The following is a 20,454-nucleotide window of genomic DNA, read 5'->3' on the forward strand; positions in this document are numbered from 1 at the left end:
GTGAGTGCCTGTAGACATTCTCTTTCCTACTGTTATACAAATATTGTCAAGTGGCATTGAGTGTGGTTCCTTTCCTTTTGCTACAAATTTGGACTTTAGTGAAAAACCTGTAAATGTAGCTTCAATTCACTGATGCTCTAAACAAAGAAACATAATAATAAAAAAATTGTATTCATAAACAAAAAGTATTACCAAAATGCTCTTGTTTCGTTAGCTCCTGGTGATGTAATTCAATTGTGTTTGTTACAGGTTTTTGGGATTTGTTTGTTTCACATTCTTCCTGAAAACATGATTCCCTTGTAAAATGTTCTGAATCTGGTAGCTTTTTAAAATCATCATAGTCCTTTTTAAGTCTGGCTCTGAAAAGCAAAGTAAAATCATATAATATTACAATTTATGAATAAGACTCTGTTTCGTTGTACGTTTACTTTTAAAAATAGCTTAAATGATCCATCAGTAAAATACTACCACAGACAAACCCCAGAACGTTTCCAATGCACATGAATCAGTATCAATTTAACAAGAATGATGTGAAGTTGGTTGCAATGGTTTATGAGAACAGACTTCATCTCACATGATGCACAACAGATGCTTATGCCACCTTATTAAACAGCACAAAATGAAAAATCCCGCTGTCTCTTCTATATGCCCAGGTTTGCACAATCAAACCTGCACAAGAGAACACTACTGAAAGAAGCACTGACAGGGGACGTCATCAGGAGCATGGTGGCAGGAAGATGGTATAGCAAGGAAGCAGAACATTAGTTTTATATATATATATATATATATATATATATATATATATAACTGCACTGTCCCCCACTTCCCCTAGTCACCACCATATAAATGGGAATGTCACCATCAGTGTATTTTCAAAGAATGCAAAGATCACACAAATTACAGTACCACTTTAATTTGATGGTAGTTTTCTTTTGTTTTTATTCTTGGAGACGAATTCATGTATACCTACCAGCTTCTGATCTCAGTACAAAAATTGTCTAGCTTGTTCTTTTTCTTCTATAGTGTCTCGTCACTCAGATAACCCTCCTAAGGACAACTGATTTTCTTCTAGCTGCCCAACAGGATCACAATATATCGTATTATGTACTAACTCTTCGCCAATTGTAGCGCACCAAACATTAACTAAAAGTGGGTTGGCAAAGGCCCAATGCAAAAGTGCAGCTAAAGTAAAAATTCATAGATTATAAGCTTGTTTTGGCAAGCCCTTCTTCACCTTCAAATATCCCTTTTCTATATTTGTAAAGTGTGGTGGAATATGTTGGCACTCTATAAATGCTAATAATAATAATAACAATTTTATTTAACTAAACTGCATTATGCCCCTCAGTAAATGCTAAAGTAGCATTTATTGGGTTGAAGGAATTAGGAACTGACACTTCTTGAGAAAGGATAGTTCTGCTTTAACCCCTTAAGGACACATGATATGTGTGACATGTCATGATTCCCTATTATTCCAGAAGTTTGGTCCTTAAGGAGTTAAGTAAAGAGAGGACTCTAAAATCTTTTTAAATACTGTCCACTAAATGAGAAGGAGAGTTCCATAGAAGAATTGCTAAAATATTGAGCATAAAATTAGCAGGGAATCACACATATTTCAAGTCACTGGAGTAAGCATTAAAAATTAGCAAGTCAACTCTGTAACATAGTAGAATTTTACAGGCAACCAGGGCAGAAAACGGAGGGTTCTGTGCCATTAACCTGCCCACTAAACTTTTAGCCTATCACCACTACACAGGCTGAAAAAAATTGACATTGATAATGCAGAAGTAAAAATTAAAAATGGTCGATGTGGTTGGGACGGGGAGAGGGGGGAGATGCTGGGAAGAGTTCTCGGCAACATAAACACCACACACAGCTGTAATGTTGCTTAGTGTGCTCCTTTAAATGATGACTCAAATGTATCTTTATTGTTGGGTTATTGACTTATATAGTATTCTAGTGCACTACTTACTTGTACTACTTCCCCTTTTTTAAAGTTGTAAAATAGCTTTAAAAAAAAAACCCAAAAACTTACCTTAAATCCAGCGTAGGGACAATTCTTCTTCATCTGTTCTGCACCTCCTCTGTTGTCATCACGAAGCATCATCATCCTCCTGGTTGAGGTCCAATCAAAAGCTTGTGTCAATTAGCTGCCAGAAGGGTGAAGATAGGGGGATTAAGTGGGCAAGGGAGGGGAAGTAGAGAGGAGAGGCCTGTCATAGCAGTGGGAGGAAGGAGAGGGCAGTCATATTGCAGGGAGGTGAATTGAGGCACTGCAAGTGAATTAGCTAATTATACCAAATAAAAAGAAGTGCCTGAGCACTTTATTGGTTTGTAATTATGCATTTTGCCAGCGAGCAGTGAATACAGACTAGAGATGTTATTTTTGCGCAGAACTGACATTAGACAGCTTGGAACAGAGTGCAACTAGACCCAAACACAAAAGTGCAAATATCTTTGTATGTACAGTATTTCAAACAGAAATTAGGCACATACATATTTTTTGCTCCATGACCACTTCTAAAAGCAGGATGTGATCATGGAGGTTGGAGTTACCCCTTGAGGTATGTTTGTTTATAATGGTGATGACATAGTGCAAATACCTGTTCCTTTGAAATGCTTTAAGTAGTTTTGGTTCCCAAGGCAGCAACTCATTTAGTAGACGATTCAAAGTGCTCCGCAATTCCTTTACACCTTGTTTCCTTAAGTACCATTTTTCCTGCAAATAAGAAGAAATTCTAGAGTAAACAAATAAATAAGTAATCATTTGTTAACAAATACCACATAAGGTGCATCTAAATATATATACATATATAAAAAAAAAACTGAAATGGGAAGAAAAAATGGGCGCTTGTAAGCAAGCACCTTCAGCGGTGGACAGGGGTCATCATGGGCTCCCTGTCTGGTCCACGGCTACTGCGTTGCACTGTGTGTTCTGACACCTTTATATAAACAGACAGCATTAAGTTTTTCTGAAATTTGAGCTACAATAGCTCTTCTGTGTGATCGAACCAGAAAGGCTAGCCTTTGCTCTCAATGTGCATCAATGAGTCTTGGGCACTCATGATCCTGACACCTGTTCAATGCTTGTCCTCCCTTGCACCAATTTTGGTTGGTACTAACCACTGAATACTGGAAACACCACACTACATTTTTTGGAGATGCTATGACCACGTCGTCTAGCCATCATTATTTGGCTCTTGTCAAAATCCCTCAGATCTTTTTGCACACTCATTTTTCAAGCTTCTATCACGTTAAATTCAAGAACTGACTGTTCACTTGTCTCATATATCCCACCCCTTGACAGGTTCCATTGTAACAGTATAATCATTGTTATTTACTTCACCTGTCAGTTTCAATGTAAGGGCTGATGATGATGAGCATGTGGTCCTCTATTGATTTATTTACAGCCACAAAAAAAAAAAAGACAACAATCGGGGAGCCAACCACTAAAATGCGCGGTTGCATGTCTTCCGAGCTCCGGTACGACGGAGGTTATGTCTGCTAATCCAACCCACATTAGTGCTGAATTTGTCCCCACCACAATACAGCTTGCTGCAGGAGACTATGGGGAAACATTCCCGAAAATCCCAAGGCTCGGGAAGAGAGTATGCCCGAGATATTGGCCTTCTACTCTCACAACCAAGCAGGCCCAAAATGGCCGACCTGATGACTGACTCACCTCATGGCTCCTCATCATTTTCAGATGAGAAAGCAGTGGAACCTACAGAGCTCCCTCACAGCCTTGAGGCAGCAAAGCCCTACTTAAACGACAGGCAGAGCCTCAGTGGGCCACAAAAATGGATATTATCACGATGACCACGGATATAAAAGCCCCTTTCTCCTCCTCCTCCCTCCGAAATGGCAGTGCAGAAAGCAGACCTGAACACACTATCTGGCAGAATAACAGTCACGGAGCCCCGGGGTTATGGAGCTTACTTCTCTTAAGTTGGACCACCTAACTATTAATACTACCTGCAGCATGAATAGTTAATGATAAACACACTCCCAAGGCAAATGCCAACCTTCTTTAACTATGGCCACAACTATAGCATTGTTTTGTCTTCTTGAATTTTATAACAACAATGTGCTGTTACACGTATTGTTATGCAGATATTATTGTACCTCTTATTGTATATTTTATACAAATGAAATTTCTGACTTGTACAGATGCACAACAAAATAAAGAACTATATATATAAAAAAAACAAGACAACAACCAAACACTTGAACACAAAGCAAAATTAAGCAGGATAACGGAGTCTGCAGTTAAAGTACAGGCAGCCTAAATATTTTATATATAAACAAACACAGAGGGTAGTCGATGGCATGAGATTACACCTCTAACATAGAGAACACCAAATAAATGTAAAAGGAACAATGTTACTAAAACATAGACACAGTAGCCAGGGTCAGACTTTCCCTTAAAAAAGTGAACAATGTGTATATTCCATTATGAACAGTAGCAGGTTAGTTAAAGGACCACTCTAGTGCCAGGAAAACATACTCGTTTTCCTGGCACTAGAGTGCCCTGAGGGTGCCCCCACCCGCCCGGCTCTGGAAAGGGGAAAAGGGGTAAAACTTACCTTTTTAGAGCGCTGGGCGGGGAGCTCTCCTCCTCCTCTCCGCCTCGTCGGCTGAATGCGCACGCGCGGCAAGAGCTGCGCGCGCATTCAGCCGGTCGCATAGGAAAGCATTTACAATGCTTTCCTATGGACGCTTGCGTGCTCTCGCTGTGATTTTCAGTGAGAATCACGCAAGCGCCTCTAGCGGCTGTCAATGAGACAGCCACTAGAGGATTTGGGGGAAGGCTTAACCAATTTTCTCTGAAACTGCTATGTTTATAAAAAAATGGGTTAACCCTAGCTGGACCTGGCACCCAGACCACTTCATTAAGCTGAAGTGGTCTGGGTACCTAGAGTGGTCCTTTAACATTTTAGGCCTCATTGGATCCTTTCTCAGAACAAAAGCCCATCAAAACGGGGGGCGTAGTTTGACCGCCGACTTGAATGGCTGCTTAGACTGAGAGCTCCCGCACCATCCACCTAGAATCTAGCACTTGCCAACAGCATCGAACCTCACAAACGGCCCCACACACAGCAGATAATGTCTGACAATGGAGCTGGAGCAAAACCACCTCGTAAGAAACGGGGAGAAAGAAGAGAATCACAGGTATCAGTGGCGGACCTATTTACCGCGACCTATTCAACGCGGGAAGGCTGCAAGATGGCCATCCGAGCGGACCTGAGCAGCTCTCAACCCTCAGCCTCGACCACAGAGAGGGAAGCACCAGCAAGCCCACAGGGAGACACGAGCCAAATCCTAGCCAAACTAGCGAAGGTCCGTAGATACCAGGCCGGAGAGATCACCTGAAGCTCCAGGGAGGTAAGGGCTGAAATACAGGCGCTGGGGGCCCGTATGTCCACCCTAGAGACCAAAGTTGTGCGGATTGCAAAAGCTCACAACACTGTAGCCACACAATCAAGCACTCTAGACCAGCAGGTGAGCAACATGGAGCTAATGGTGGAGGACTTAGCAAACAGATCCAGGCGCAACAACCTCCAGGTCCGCGGCCTACCAGAAAGGCCAAACGAAGGCCCACTGATAGCCATGATGGAACACTACTTCAAACACTTTCTACCTAACATTCCAGAAGATAGATGGGTAATTGACAGGGCCCACAGAGCACTGCGCTCCCAACGATCAGGCTCAACACCCAGAGACATAATTATCCGCTTCCATTTCTACTCGACTAAAGAGGCAATCATGAAATACAGCAGAGACCACAAACTCAGTTACCAAGACAGGTTACAGGTTCCCAGACTACATAGTAAATTAGAGAGCTGACCGATACGGTCCCCCAATGTAAATGTAAAACATAACTAAGCAGAGACCAATTTGGAATTAAGAAGGGGATACTTCAGAAGTGGCCCCCTCGTGGGACCCTGTTTGGGGTATATCTGAAACCTGTGCCCGGGCTGCCTCCCTGTAACACATTAGACCACTGTCGGGTGGGGCGCTGGGCACCCGGGCCCCTTGCCCTCCCCTCCTTCTCCCCCCAAGAGGGACTTAAAAGGGGTGGCACTCAGCAAGCACTCAGACCAAGTACGATATATTGAGAGGTTTACACGTTGACGCACAGTGGACTGGGGCGGTGGCGCGCCTTCCCTGACAGGGTACCACTTTCACGCCCTACGGGCCGTGTGCACACCCCCAGTTGCTCTGGCAACGAGTAAGACCAGACTATTGAAGTTAAACTGTTTGTATATACTTTGTTTCTTTTTTGTTGCTTTCTGTTATAATTCCAGCTACTACTGACGCACCATCTGCCAAGAGAGGGAAACGCAGGACGAACACATGCCCATCTCACCCCCGTGCAGAAACCCAAACCTACCCATCAAGCTACCATACCCACAAGTATACACACACATTGGACAGCAGTAGACCACTGGGACATACCATGGCCCTTAAAATAATCTCCTTTAACGTTAAGGGGCTCAACACCCCCCCCCCCCCAAAAAGCTTCTCCTCAAAGACCTCAAAACAAAAAAAGCAGATATAGCCCTTATCCAAGAGACACACCTCCCCAGACTCACTGAAACGGGGTTCATCATAGCATATGAAGCCAGAGCCCTACAAAAGAAAGCAGGCGTTGCCATACTTATTCATTAAAGATGCCCCATAGTGGTCACCCACACCCAGATAGACCCTGAGGGCAGATACATTGCAGATACATAGCACTCACAGGTACAATCCACAACATAAAAATCTGCATCATAAACGTTTACGCTCCAAACGAACCAGACGCACCCTTCTGGTCATCAATAGAAACCCTAGCCACCACTGTGGGCGGAGAGGTACTACTGGTAGGGGGAGATTTCAACGCAGTGCCATGCCTGGCAACTGACCGAAGCTCAAAGCCAGGAACACTCAGATCACATGAAGAGGGGGGCAAGATAAACTTATGCACTTATTCCTAACCCACACGGGACTGTTAGATGCATGGAGACTACAACACCCGGACGTACGAGACTACACATTCTATTCCGCTCCCCACAACACATGCTCTAGGATAGGTAATCTCCTACTCAAAACAGGAATGACTAAGGTTTTACACACCGACATCAACACCATGACCTGGTCTGACCACGCCGACGTGACAATAATACTACATAAACTAAAATACAACTACAATTGGAAATGGCGACTAAATACTAACCTACTAAAAGATTAAACCCTAGTCACATCCACCAAGGTAGTACTAAAGGACTAGTTTGCCCTCAATGCAAACGGGGAGACAAATCCAACAGCAATATGGGCAGCCCACAAAGCGGTCCTTCGAGGACACTTTATCAAAGCAGCCACACACAAAAAACAACACAAAACCAAACTATTACTAGAACTACAATCACAGCTTAGGAAATTAGAACAACAACACAAAACAAATCCCACTGAAGCTAAACTCACAGCACTATGACACTCCATAAAGGAACTGGCACTAGAGGACGTAGCTCGCTCCATAATATGGTCGAGGCGACTATATTACGAGAAAGCCAACAAAATGGACCCGCTGCTGGCTAGGACCCTGAGACCAAGACAGGAGAGTAAACCGATAAAGATTAGAGGCATGGCAAACGAGATAGCAGCCACACTAAAAGCAATAAACGAGGCATTCACAAAATACTTCACTGCTCTCTACAATCACTCCCCACAACACTCTGAAACCAATGCAGAATACATGACACAGATAGAAGACTTTCTCTGAGGCTCAGGTATCCCAACAGTACCAAGAGAAGAAATAGGGATCCTCCAAGAGCCTCTCTCACATTATGAGGTAGAGAGTGCCATTTCAGTGCTCCACGGCAATAGGGCACCAGGCCCAGATGGCTATGACATAAGTTACTATAAGCCACATTATTGGAAACTGCAAGGGGAATTGGAATTCATTCCCCAACAAACCTGAAGTATTACGTTACTTCCCATTGAGCAGTGGTTAATAGGATTGTGTCAACCTTCCTTGGAATTCCATTACTTGTTGCTACATTTCTGCTACACTATCTGCTTTCAGCAACTAAATATCTATTTAGAGTTAACTAATATATTGGAGTGTTCTGGTCTTAAACCGCTTAAATTAACTGCTGCAACTATTACTCTGCTTGAATATTCCAGCTATTATTTCTCTAAGTGGAATTCCTTAAAGCTAAATTTATCCAAATATATATTTATGTTCCTTCAGTTAAGGAAATCCATTGTTTTAATCATTCTGCAGTTGTGTTCCACTTCAGATCTAACCATTAACGTGACAGTTACACACAATCAGGCCAAACCGACAGATACAGGGAGTGACAATAGCAAATAAACAATCCAAGGTGTCGGCATACACCGATGACGTGTTGCTCACCCTCACAAACCCAACGCACTCCCTGGCCGCATTAACCCCGCTCTTGGAGAGATACAGGAGTATCTCAGGATACAAAATAAACCTAAGTCGGTGGCCATGCCCTTCCACATGACATACCCAGACACACAACACATTCGCCACACCAATAACATCAAAATGACAACAGATGCCTTCACATAGCTTGGCATTCAACTTACAGCAGACCCCGCTAAATTATTCAACCGAAACTACACACCACTATTCCACACACGCATAGGGGAACTAGAACACTGGATGGGTAAACCAATCTCATGGCTTGGCCGACTACATACAGTTAAAATGAATGTGTTGCCCTGATTATTGTTTCTCTTCCAGGCCCTCCCATGGAAAGTCACCAAAGGAGACCTCACTAATATACAAAAAGCCATACACATGTTTATCTGCCAGAAAAAATGCCCAAGACTGGCCCGAAGCTTATTATACCTCCCTAACATTTACACCAATATTATTTAGCAGCGTAATTAACTCAAATAATCCACTGGCACTCTCCACCTGAGCAAAGACAATGGGTAGAGATCGAATCACTACTCACAGGAGCAGACATGCCCCAATTTTACATATGGGTGCCCAAACAACATCGCACTCTCCTAAGGCCCGTCTATACTAAATTCAATCCAAATACGGGATCAAACAGCAATGAGATACAATCTAGGGAACCCCCTATCACCCAGTGCTCAGGAATAGACATTTCCCCCCAGGAATGAGAGCGCATGATTTCAGGGGGTTAGAACACACAGGACTCCAACGCCTCATACATCTCTACGAAAACAATGACATTGTCACACATGAGCACCTATAAACACTAGCAACACTGACAAAACGGGATTACTTCCGATACATCAAAGTTAAAGACTCTGCAAACACCAAAGAAGTCAGGTCCGCAGCAAAGATGCCAATTACTTTCTTTGAAAAGCTATCACACTTCTATACCAACATCTAAGCACGAAAAAAGGAGAGAAAGGACAACTGAGATACACAGATTTATTGGAAGCTCACCTGGGAGAGGAGCTTGAGGGTATTGATTGGCAAGACATCTGGGAAGCAAGAGCCAAAATATCCATCTGTGTCACCCTACAAGAGCAATCTTACAAGACATTATTCTGATGGTACATGACACCGGCCAAACAATGCCATATGAAATTGAGCACTACAGATTTGTGCTGGAGGTCATGCGTGCAAAGGGGAAGCTATATCCACATGTGGTGGCAATGCCCTAGGGTTCAGGAGTTCTGGCAAAAGGTAATAGACCTAAGCTCCAATATCCTACAAAGACGAATGACCCTGGATCCGTGGGCATGCCTCCTATCTAGACCAACCGATGGCCTACACAAACATGAACAGAAGTTGCTCAACATAATTTACATGGCAGTACGCAGAGCCTTAGCGCCACACTGGGCCAACCCGGAACTACCATCAAATGCACTGATACTAAATAAACTAAGAGATAACTACCTAATGGACAGACAGTACAGGTCAGAAACACTACCAACACCTTTCAGAAAGTGTAAAAGCTGTGGGAACTATTTGATAGCTAGACCTAACGCAGAAAAATGAAGAAAGTCCAACAAACGCCCAACCAACACTACCCAGGGCCCGCGACAGCGAACCCACAGTACACCCACCGTCTATGAGGTCATCAGTCAGAAATCCAACACCATACGATCACTAAGCATGACCACAAGCATCCTACTACCCTAGATTGTCACTAGAAGGGCACACATAAGCCATAGGCCTATTCAGACAAAGATGGCACTTCCTTAGCACACCACTAAAAAAAGCAAGCAGCATTAAAGAGGGAGAGAACGTAGGAAGCAGTATGGGAAAGGGAGAGCGGAACACACAACCCCAGGTATCGGGGGCTTCCCTGGGAAAAACACTGGTTAGAGTCATGGCAACCAGTCTACATGGAAACCACAGTTTTTTTAACTGTTCTGTTAATCCTCACACCAACACCAATGGCAGGTATTCATAAGAGATCCGTGTTAGTTAAAAGAATGTCTGGGTACTACTTGCTACTATTTTATTTTTTTTGCCATTTACTTGCCATTTGGTTGTGCAAAGATTGTAAATTTCTGCTCTTTTGAAAGCAAAAGTATTTGACGGCATTGCAGTATTTTGCAAACAATAGAAAACAGAATAGTTGCTGCAATTTTTTTTAAATCTGGTACCTAATTGCTCCAAGTAAAACTGCAATTATTGGTGAAAAATGGGAATTTTCATTGAACTTTGCAATTTAAAGGTCAGTTCTAACTTATGTGAATAACCGAGATAGTGTCTACTTTCTGCCACATGACTGCCATAAGTTGATCAATACATCACTGTATTTCCTTTTGACCCTAAGGTACATGATCTTAGACACTGTCCATCAGATAGTGTTTAAGGTATTTTTTATTATTATTTGAGTACAAGCAGACATGCATTTTACACAACATAATATTATGATAGCACAATTCCAGTCAGTAAAACAAAGCATAATACTTCATGTTCTTAACAGCAAGGAACAACACACAAGGCGTTGCTTTTGGGGTATTTTAAAGGGTCACCTTAAACATTAGAACACATTTGCATTATCACAAAGTTTATGTTGCAGAAAATAACCTGCAACTCTGACAGTGTATAATAAATGCAGTATTTAAAACTAAAAGTAAATTACATAATTTTGCTATTTTATGATGAAAAGTCATGATTTTATGAAAGACACGGAGGCGAGTATTGCTTAACCCTTTCTTCACTGTCCACCAATAGCAGCAAAGAATACAAACAGTAAGAAAAAATGGTAACCATAGTGATAGACCACTCCCATACCAAGTCCCAGTATAATAGTCAGCACCTCCACACACACGTCCTCTTTCTTTGGAGACACCAAACCAGCAAACAGGAACCGATGAACAGTCCAGAACTCAGCAGACCAAACCATCCCGAAATCCAGCCGGATGCTCATCAGGAACCATCTGTGAACTGGGACTAAACCATCAACAAATGATTAAGCGTCAACAACAGGGAGTCCGTCACAGCACCATCCATAAATCTCCAGCCAACGTGGTGAAGTCTTGGGAAGAAGTGAGGATCTTTATACAGCACCAACAGCGCAGAATCAACCTGTGAAAACATAAAAAACAGGAGTTCAACCGTTAAATCGGTACTAAAACCAATTGCTCATGCCAAGCCATAATATATTGATATACTGAAACCACATAGTGCCCCTAATGTAAGACAAGAGAACCACCACGAGGCCAACATAACATTAACAGTAAGGATGCACAATACCATGTTGAACTCAGTGCAATACTTACCAACCTGAGCTACAACACAACAGGGGGGGAAAACACAATGATAGAAAAATAAAAGGGTGGGACAATACTCCCCCCCCCCGTGTCTTTCATAAAATCATGACTTTTCGTCATGAAATAGCAAAATCATGTAATTTTATGTCAAGAAACGGAGGCTCATATTGCAAGTTTAAAGCTGATCAATAACTGAAGAGAAAACATGTGTTGAAGGCCGAAAGTAAAATTCTCTGAAGGTGGATTCCCGGGACAAGTCCGCCATCCTCATCAGGTCTTCCAGGCGTGCTCCCGAAGACACCATAGACAAGGCTGATGCCACGTGAGCGCTAAAGATGGATGTATCCACACCGGCCAGTGACATCACCCATTTCACCCAACGAGCCAAGGTAGTGCTAGACACCGGGGCGAAGGGTTGACGAATCGTGTGAAAGAGCTGAGGGGACGCGGCCGAATGATGGGCACTCGTCCGAAGTTCATACTCCCTCAAACAGGTCACAGGACATAGTGCCGGGGTAGTTGGAAAACTCGGATATGAGACTGAACGAATAGCCGTCTTAGTGCGCCTGGAGATGTTAAATGTCACTCCATCCGGACTGAAGGACCTAGCATCGTAGTCCAGGGCCTGTACATCCGAGACCCGTTTGCACGAAATGAGGTAGAACAGGGAAACCAATTTGGCCGACAGTTGTCGCAGGGTGAGGCCAGGAAGTAAACAGTGACAAGACACAGGAAACGTCCCATGTAGCCGAATATCGAGATCTGGGGGGGATGCGGCAGGCGTGAACCCCGAAGTAAGCGGCACACCAAGGGGTGTTGGCCCGCCGGACAGCCGTCGAAACCCTGGTGAGCTGAAGAGATGGCTGATCTATACAGGTTAATCGTGCGATACGCCCGACCAGCCTCGAATAACGAGGCTGCCAGTCCAAGCTCTCCAAGCAGTCCCATATGATCGTCTAGTGCCGGGGGTCCATGCGTCAGCCAGGAGGCGTCGAGTTGCATCCGACACTCTTTGGGTATCCCAGGGACCACGGAAATCTTCCATGCGAGTAGCAGCAACGACCAGTCCAGTAGGATAGGGTGTCGTTGGCCCAATGGGTCCAGCAGAAGATCATGGCAGGATGGCAGAAGTCTGGGTACATCTATCGCCAGTTCCAGGAGCTGTGGGAACCACGACTGGGTCCCCCAGAATGGGGTCAGTAGGACCAAGTCGGCCATCTGGTGTCGTACTTGGAGTAGTACCTGAGGAATCATGGAAAATGGAGGGAAGGCGTAAAGGGGTGAGACGGTCCAGTCTTGTAGGAAGGCGTCCACTGCCTCCGCGGCTGGGTCTGGGTGTCAGCTGTAGAACTGAGGTAGTTAGGCGTTGAGCCGGGAAGCGAAGAGGTCGATGGCAAAAGGTCCCCAGAGAGACAAGATAGTGGAGAACACCTCAACATCCAATTGCTGCTGTCTGACCGATCGCGTGAGCTCCAATCCGCATGGGTGTTGTGGAGACCGGGAAGGTATTCCGCCTGGATGATCAGATTCCTGGCCAAACAATAGACCCAGAAGTCCTTCGGAAGTCCTTCGGCCAAGCGGGCCAGAATAGCTGAATGCGTGCCGCTCATATGATTGACATAGCGAACTGCTGAGATGTTGTCCATGCGCAATCGGATGCACGCACTGGCGGTCCCGTTTGCAAAGCTCCGGATCGCAAAGGAGCCGGCCAGGAGCTCCAGGGCATTGATGTGGAGATAGGATTCGTCCTCCGACTAGCAGTCCCCGGTAGTCACACCGTTGCAGTGGGCACCCCAACCGTGGAGACTTGCATCTGAATCCACACGAAGATGGCCTTGCCATTCCAAGCAGATAGGTTGTGGATCCACCAGGTCAGCTCGTCTCGGGTTTCCGAATCCAGGGAAACCATGTCTGCATAAGATGTGCGATCTTCAGACGCTGGAGGGCACGATAATGGAGAGGGGCAGAAAAAACACCGCCTGGATTGAGGAGGTCAGTAGGCCAATTATCCGTGCCAGATGACGCAGTGACAGCTGGGGGCGCGCTAGGGCGCGGCGTAGTTCTTTGCAGATGGAGCGTATTTTGGCCGGAGGGAGGCTGAGAGATTCCGCTTCTGAGTCTACTGTGAACCCGAGGAACTCCATGCGTCGGGAAGGGGTCAGGCAGGATTTTTCCCAATTGAGGAGGAAACCCAGGCGAGATAGAAGATCCATCGTCCCCTGTAGGTGTTTCAGGAGGACCGAGCGTTCCTGTGCCATGAGGAGGATGTCGTCCAAATAGACTATCAGTCTTACTACTCGACTGCGCAACCAAGCCATGGCAGGGCGCATCAATTTGGTGAAGCACCACGGAGCTGATGAGAGCCCGAAAGGGAGGCATGTGAAGCGCCAAGTGTCGCCTTTCCAGAGGAAGCGTAGTAAGTCCCTGGATGCTTCGGTTACTGGGACCGTCAAGTATGCGTCCTTGAGGTCTAATTTTGCCATCCAGACGCCCTGAAGGAATAAGTCCCGCAGGAGATGAATGCCCTCCATCTTGAAGTGACGGTAGCGCACTAGAGTGTTTAGGGCCCAGAGGTTGATAACTGGGTGCATCTGCCCGCCTTTCTTTTCTACATGGAAGATGTTGCTGTGAACCCCTGTGGGGGACATTGGGGCCCGTTCTATCGCCCCCTTCGTGTGGCGAGCCGATAGCTCCTCGTCTATTAGGGTGCGGTCTGTTCATGAAAGTACAATAGGGTGACAAATATGACACGGGATGTCGACCAACTCTATGTTAAACCCCCTCACTGTGGTCAGAACCCAGGCATCTGAGGTGATGTCTAACCAGGCTTGGAGAAAATGACGGAGTCTGCCCCCTACACAGATTTTGGAAAAAACATGAGGTAAATGTAAGTTTACCGTAAGGGCGAATGAAACTGGGGTTCCCTCTGAAACCTCTGGAGCGCCATGGCCTCCCACGAGAGGGGACTGTTGTCTCGTCTCCTGGTAGGATGGTCTCTGGTTGTAGAAGCCTCATCCCGATCCATGGGTGTGGTAATTATACCGGCCAGACAGACGGCCCCTGAATCTGCCGTCCCTGGTAGAGACGCGTCCCTGAAATACCCTCTTCATAGAGGATTGAGCCTTGTCCAGGGCTGTAAAAGCACCCACAAAGCGTCCCAGATCCTTTATAAAGGATTCTCCAAACAACAGGCCCTGGGCGTCTTTGCCCGCCTCAGTGAGAGCGAGGTTAGCAAATTTGGGCTCAATTTTAAAGAGAATGGCTTTATACTGCTCAATAGACAGGGAAGTGTTCACACTGCCTGCTATGCAGATCTCCCTCTGCACCCAGCCACGGAGTTCTTCTGGGTCAACCTGCCTGTTTTCGGCTCTGGCTTGTTCAGCCAGGTCAAAAATGTCCAGGTGTTTGTCCTGGCATGATTTTAAAGCGGAATCCAATCCCTTGCGGGGATTCCATCCCATTTTTGAAAGAAATTTTGACATTTTTGAGTCAACAATAGAGGTCTCACAGACTTTACTAGGAATCAGGGGTCTAGGACATTCTGCCCTGAGTTTGTTGCCCATCGCCTTGCTAAGGAGGCGCCGTACCCAGTTCTCTAGGTACTTAGCCACATGGTCCACTGGGAGCCATTATGCCGACCTCGGGGGATGGAGAGCATCCGGGTCAAACATAGGTTCCCCAGACGGATCCATGAGGGCGGAACCCGCGATAGCGGGGGAGTCGCTGCGCGAGCCACTCATTACCAGCCCCGATAGAGCAGGGGCAAAGGGGTCGGTGTTCTGCCCGCCAATGTCGTCATTGGAGTCACATACAAGACCCGATTTCTGAGTCGTAGTCACTCTCTTTTTGTGCTCTAGCACATTTCCACTGCCGCGCCCGTTCTGCCTGGCGCGGAAAGGCTCTCTTGCGTGACATAGGCACGCTGTCATGGGTGGATATAGTCACACCAGTCATATTGTTTCTGGAGGCAGGGGGACTTAAGTGCCTGAATTTGGCCGTAGCCTTTTTTGGAACATCCCCTATAGGGCTTAAAGCAGAACGCGGTAAGCGCGTCGGTGTGGCCGAGCCTTCTGCGGCCAAAGGGCGTGCCAGCAAGGCTTGTGAAATAATCTGGGAAAGAGCCGAGGACATGGAGCCCATGGCGGCCATAATGGCATCCGTAACGGAGCGCTGTAGAGCTAGGGATTGGGCATCGTCAGGTACTGGCATAGGGTCACCTGTGGAGGAAAGAGGGATAGAGCTGGCAGAGGGGTTAACCAAAGCATAGGGTATATCCATTTCCCCAAGGGGAAGGGGGGTGGAAGGCACTTTGGACTGGGGCATAATAAAATTGCTGTGAGATATCCCAATGACACCAAATATAAAATAGTAATATATGCTGCAGGGAGTTGAAAGCTAAAATGAAAATGACAGGGAGAGAACAAGCTAGCAGGAGTTAATCACCCCAGACTAGCTACACCTTAATAGAGGGTAGAGATAGGGAGCTCACCAGGGCCCAGACAGTCAGACAGGAAGAAGGAGCAATGGAGTCACAGACAGCCTGAGAAAGATAAGGCAAACGGAGAAAAAAAGATAAGAGCAACAGGGGAAGCTCTCTCCTTTGGAAACCTGGGCTCAAAGGATAACACAATATAAAAGCCACAATAGGATAAAACATGGAAACATAAAACATATGGAAAACAAATAAGTAAATAATTAAACTACATGCAAAAAAAGCAAATAAATGGGACAGGTAGCAACAGAGCAATAATGGGAGTAACATCAATAATGCAAATAAATAGTATACATAACAATAAGGCAATGATAATATGGAATAAATTAGTCATGTACTTATCTGTTTGGTAGCAGCAAAGAAAGAGGAAGTGTGTGGGGAGGTGCTGACTATTATACTGGGACTTGGTATAGGAGTGGTCTATCACTATGGCTACCATGTTTTCTTACTGTTTGTATTCTTTGCTGCTATTGGTGGACAGTAAAGAAAGGGTTAAGCAATATGAGCCTCCATGTCTTGACATAAAATTATAGTTGTGTCCACGTGCATGTGCATGCTGCATTACTGATCTCTCTCTATAAACACAGCACAGCAGGAGGAGAGCTGACCCTTGGATGTACATATTCAGCATTTCTGCCAATTACTACATGTAGTATGGTATACAAAAGTGTAAAAAAAAGTAGAGTATAAACTGTCAGCAGCCACAGTATGTCTGATATCCAATAAACCACTGTCCATATAGAAAGTCTGTAATGATTCTGGTAAACTCTTGTAACCAGAATCAGAGGCTCTGGACTGATAGCCTCTTCCTGCTGATGGATAGGGCTACTTGAAGCTGCAGTTAGCTTCTACAAGCTATGAGGTGAAATGATTTTGAATAGATTTTAGCTATTGATCTTCTGTATTATATGTAGAATGGACCATCCCAGAGAGAAGTGTGTCGCCTATTAAGCGCTCACACTTCTCTGACCGCAAGTTAATAGGCACTTTATGGAGATATCTGGGTGGCCGCCGTTCGGTATACGAACATGTGGCGGCGGCCATCTTACGCACGAAAATCTCAGCGGTGTTTGGTCGTCGAGTGTCTGGAACTCAAATCGGACACTCGATTACCCGAACACCGCTGAGACCTCCAGAGCTCCATAACTCCCGAACGGGAAGGTGGATCAAACCCCCGTTCGGTAGCTTTAAAGTACCGAACTAGGGGATTCGTATGAAGGGAAAGTTAATCGTGGATGGCAGTATTTTCTATGTATTTTATCTCCCGAACAAAGACCGACCGCAGGGCCAAAATGCATGGAACCCTTTTCGGATACCACCTCGTGTGCGGTCGGTCAAATTACACCCTCCACCTAACTCCCGAACCCCTGGTCCGATCTGGGTGAATTTTGGATATGTTAGTCACCCAGATCAGGGCTACCAGGGGGTACCATTTAGATAACTGTACCAGGCTATTTTGGGGTACATCCAGAATCGGGGTAAAAGTGTATACGTTATAAGTGGATTATGTGTCACACTGAGGGGAGGAGATGTATGAGAGGTAACTACTGTACTATTGGCTAATGTACTAATTACTGTAAATCCCTCCCTTGCAAGGGAGAACCCTTTATAAGTAAGCTGTGTAATTAAAGGTTTCAGTTCTACTCCTGATACTGTGTGTCGTCCAGTTATTGGGAAAGGTGTTGGGATATCTGTGGATTATATTGCTGATCGTGCTATTTACCCTATTGGATTTGTATTTTGTTCCACAAGGAGTAAAATAAACTTTTAATGTGGAGCGATTTTAGAATTTGGTATGTTTGTCTTGTAAGCTTAATAGCCATAAAATAAAACAAAATTGCCACACAAAAGTACCGTATATACTCGAGTATAAGCAGAGTTTTTCAGCACATTTTTTGTGCTGAAAAACCCCAACTCGGCTTATACTCGAGTCAGAGTCTGTATTATGGCAATTTGCATTGCCATAATACAGACAGGGGGAGAGGGGGGCTGGCAGAGCTGTACTTACCTTTCCTGCAGCTCCTGTCAGCTCTCTCCTCCTCCGCGCCGTCCGTTCAGCACCTCGGTCAGCTCCCAGTGTAAGTCTCGCGAGAGCCACTGGGAGCTGACAGAGGGAGCTGCACAGACCGCGCGGAGGAGGAGAGAGCTGACAGGAGCTGCAGGAAAGGTAAGTACAGCTCTGCCAGCCCCCCCTCTCCCCCCACTTAACTACCAATGACACTGGACCACCAGGGAAGGAGCCCCCCTCCCTGCTATGTATCAAGCAGGGAGGGGGGACGAAAAAAAATATAATAAAAAAAAAATAAATTTATAATAATTCCATTAAATAAATAAAAAATATATAATAATATTAAAAAATAAAATTAATAATATATCAAAATGCCCATCCCCACCAACACATACACAAACACACACTGCATCACACACACTCACACTTCATTCATATACACACACTGCACTCATACACACACACTGCATTCATTATATACACACACTGGAAATAAATATTCAATTAATATATACACACACACTGCACTCATACGCACACACACTGTACTCACACTGCACTCATACACACACACTGCACTCATATACACATACTGCATTCATACACGCACTGCACTCATTATATACACACACTGTAAATAAATATTCAATTAATATAATTTTTTTAGGATCTAATTTTATTTAGAAATTTACCAGTAGCTGCTGCATTTCCCACCCTAGTCTTATACTCGAGTCAATAAGTTTTCCCAGTTTTTTGGGGTAAAATTAGGGGCCTCGGCTTATATTCGGGTCGGCTTATACTCGAGTATATACGGTATATATTTATATAAAGTAGACACCACAGGCTATTTACCTAAGGTTGTTTTGACACTTTCTACGTAGCCATTTCACCGCCAACCTCTGCTAAATATTGGAGTAAAATTTTATTTTTTGGGGGGTTTTGGCACACAAACTTATAACAAAGAACTTCTCAAGTGTATTTTGTAAAGTTGGTGTGTGCTATTCCTGTACAAAGTTTTATTTTGTATTCAGTTACATCTGCTGAGTAAAATGACACCCCTATTGTATGTCTTTGGCACGATTTTGTGAAGCTACAGTGCCATTTAGGAGACCTGTCCTTTTCAGTATTCACAGTCGAATTTTGAGAGACGGATTTAATGAGCCTATGCTTCCATTTGGGGTATTATAGTAGTTTGACTGTTCAAAAAAACTCCACAAAGGCCTACCATTTGTAAAAGTAGACACTCCAGGGTATCTCATAAGGTGCATATTGTGCCTTAACATGCCCCCACTATTTCACCAATATATGACAAAGTATGTGGTAAAAAATAATTTTGTGCATTTTTTACATACGGATTGCATTTTTGCTGGGCATTTTGTATATTTCATATGTGCCACTAAGTTCAAACCCCCCAAATTATGCTCAGCTAAGTCTTCTGAGTAAAAGGACACCCCCATTGTATGTCTTTGGCACTATTTCGTGAAGCTACAGTGCCATACAGGAGACCTGCCCCTTTTCAGTATTCACAGTAGAGTTTTGAGAGACGGATCTAATGAGCCTATGCTTCCATTTGGGGTATTATAACAGTTTGACTGATCATAAAAACCCCACAAAGGCCTACCATTTGTAAAAGTAGACACTCCAGGGTATCTCATAAGGTGCATATTGTGCCTTAGCATGCCCCCATTTTTCCACCAATATATGCCAAAGTATGTGGTAAATAATTATTTTCGGCATTTTTTTACATACGGATTGCATTTTTGCTGGGCATTTTGTATATTTCATATGTGCCACTAAGTTCAAAACCCCCTAATTATGCTCAGCTAAGTCTTCTGAGTAAAAAGACACCCCCAATGAATGTCTTTGGCACTATTTCGTGAAGCTACAGTGCCATATAGGAGACCAAGCCATATCAGTTTTTACCGAACTTTGAATTTTGACGCTGTGCAATTTCCAAGCATCTTCGCAGGTTTTAAATTCAAACTACCCCACAAAGGCCTACCATTTCTTAAAGTAGACACCCCAGGGTATTTCAAAAGGCATATTTTGAACCTTAATGGGGGGGGGGGTCATTTTTCCGCTAGCGTGTACCAAGTGTAGTGGTAATAAGCGTTTTTTTTCTGCCTTTTTGACACACAAAGTGAGTTTGCACAGTATATTTTGCAAACCTTATGTGTACTACCACTGTATAATACTTCATATGTTGCTCAGCTATGTCTGCTGAGTACAA

General features: G+C 44.5%; 1 protein-coding gene across 1 annotated transcript in view; it reads right to left on the bottom strand.

The window, feature by feature from the left end:
• The window catches only part of BRD10 (bromodomain containing 10), a 68,805-nt gene that overhangs the window by 5,379 nt on the left and 42,972 nt on the right, over nucleotides 1-20,454 (bottom strand). The window contains exons 6-7 of the mRNA XM_063455110.1: nucleotides 2,604-2,719; nucleotides 193-359 (exon numbers count right to left, since the gene is read on the bottom strand). Coding sequence (XP_063311180.1) covers nucleotides 193-359; nucleotides 2,604-2,719 — 283 coding nt within the window. The remainder of the gene's footprint in view (nucleotides 1-192; nucleotides 360-2,603; nucleotides 2,720-20,454) is intronic.

This window comes from Pelobates fuscus, chromosome 5 (assembly GCF_036172605.1).
Source record: "Pelobates fuscus isolate aPelFus1 chromosome 5, aPelFus1.pri, whole genome shotgun sequence".
NCBI classification, from domain to species: domain Eukaryota; kingdom Metazoa; phylum Chordata; class Amphibia; order Anura; family Pelobatidae; genus Pelobates; species Pelobates fuscus.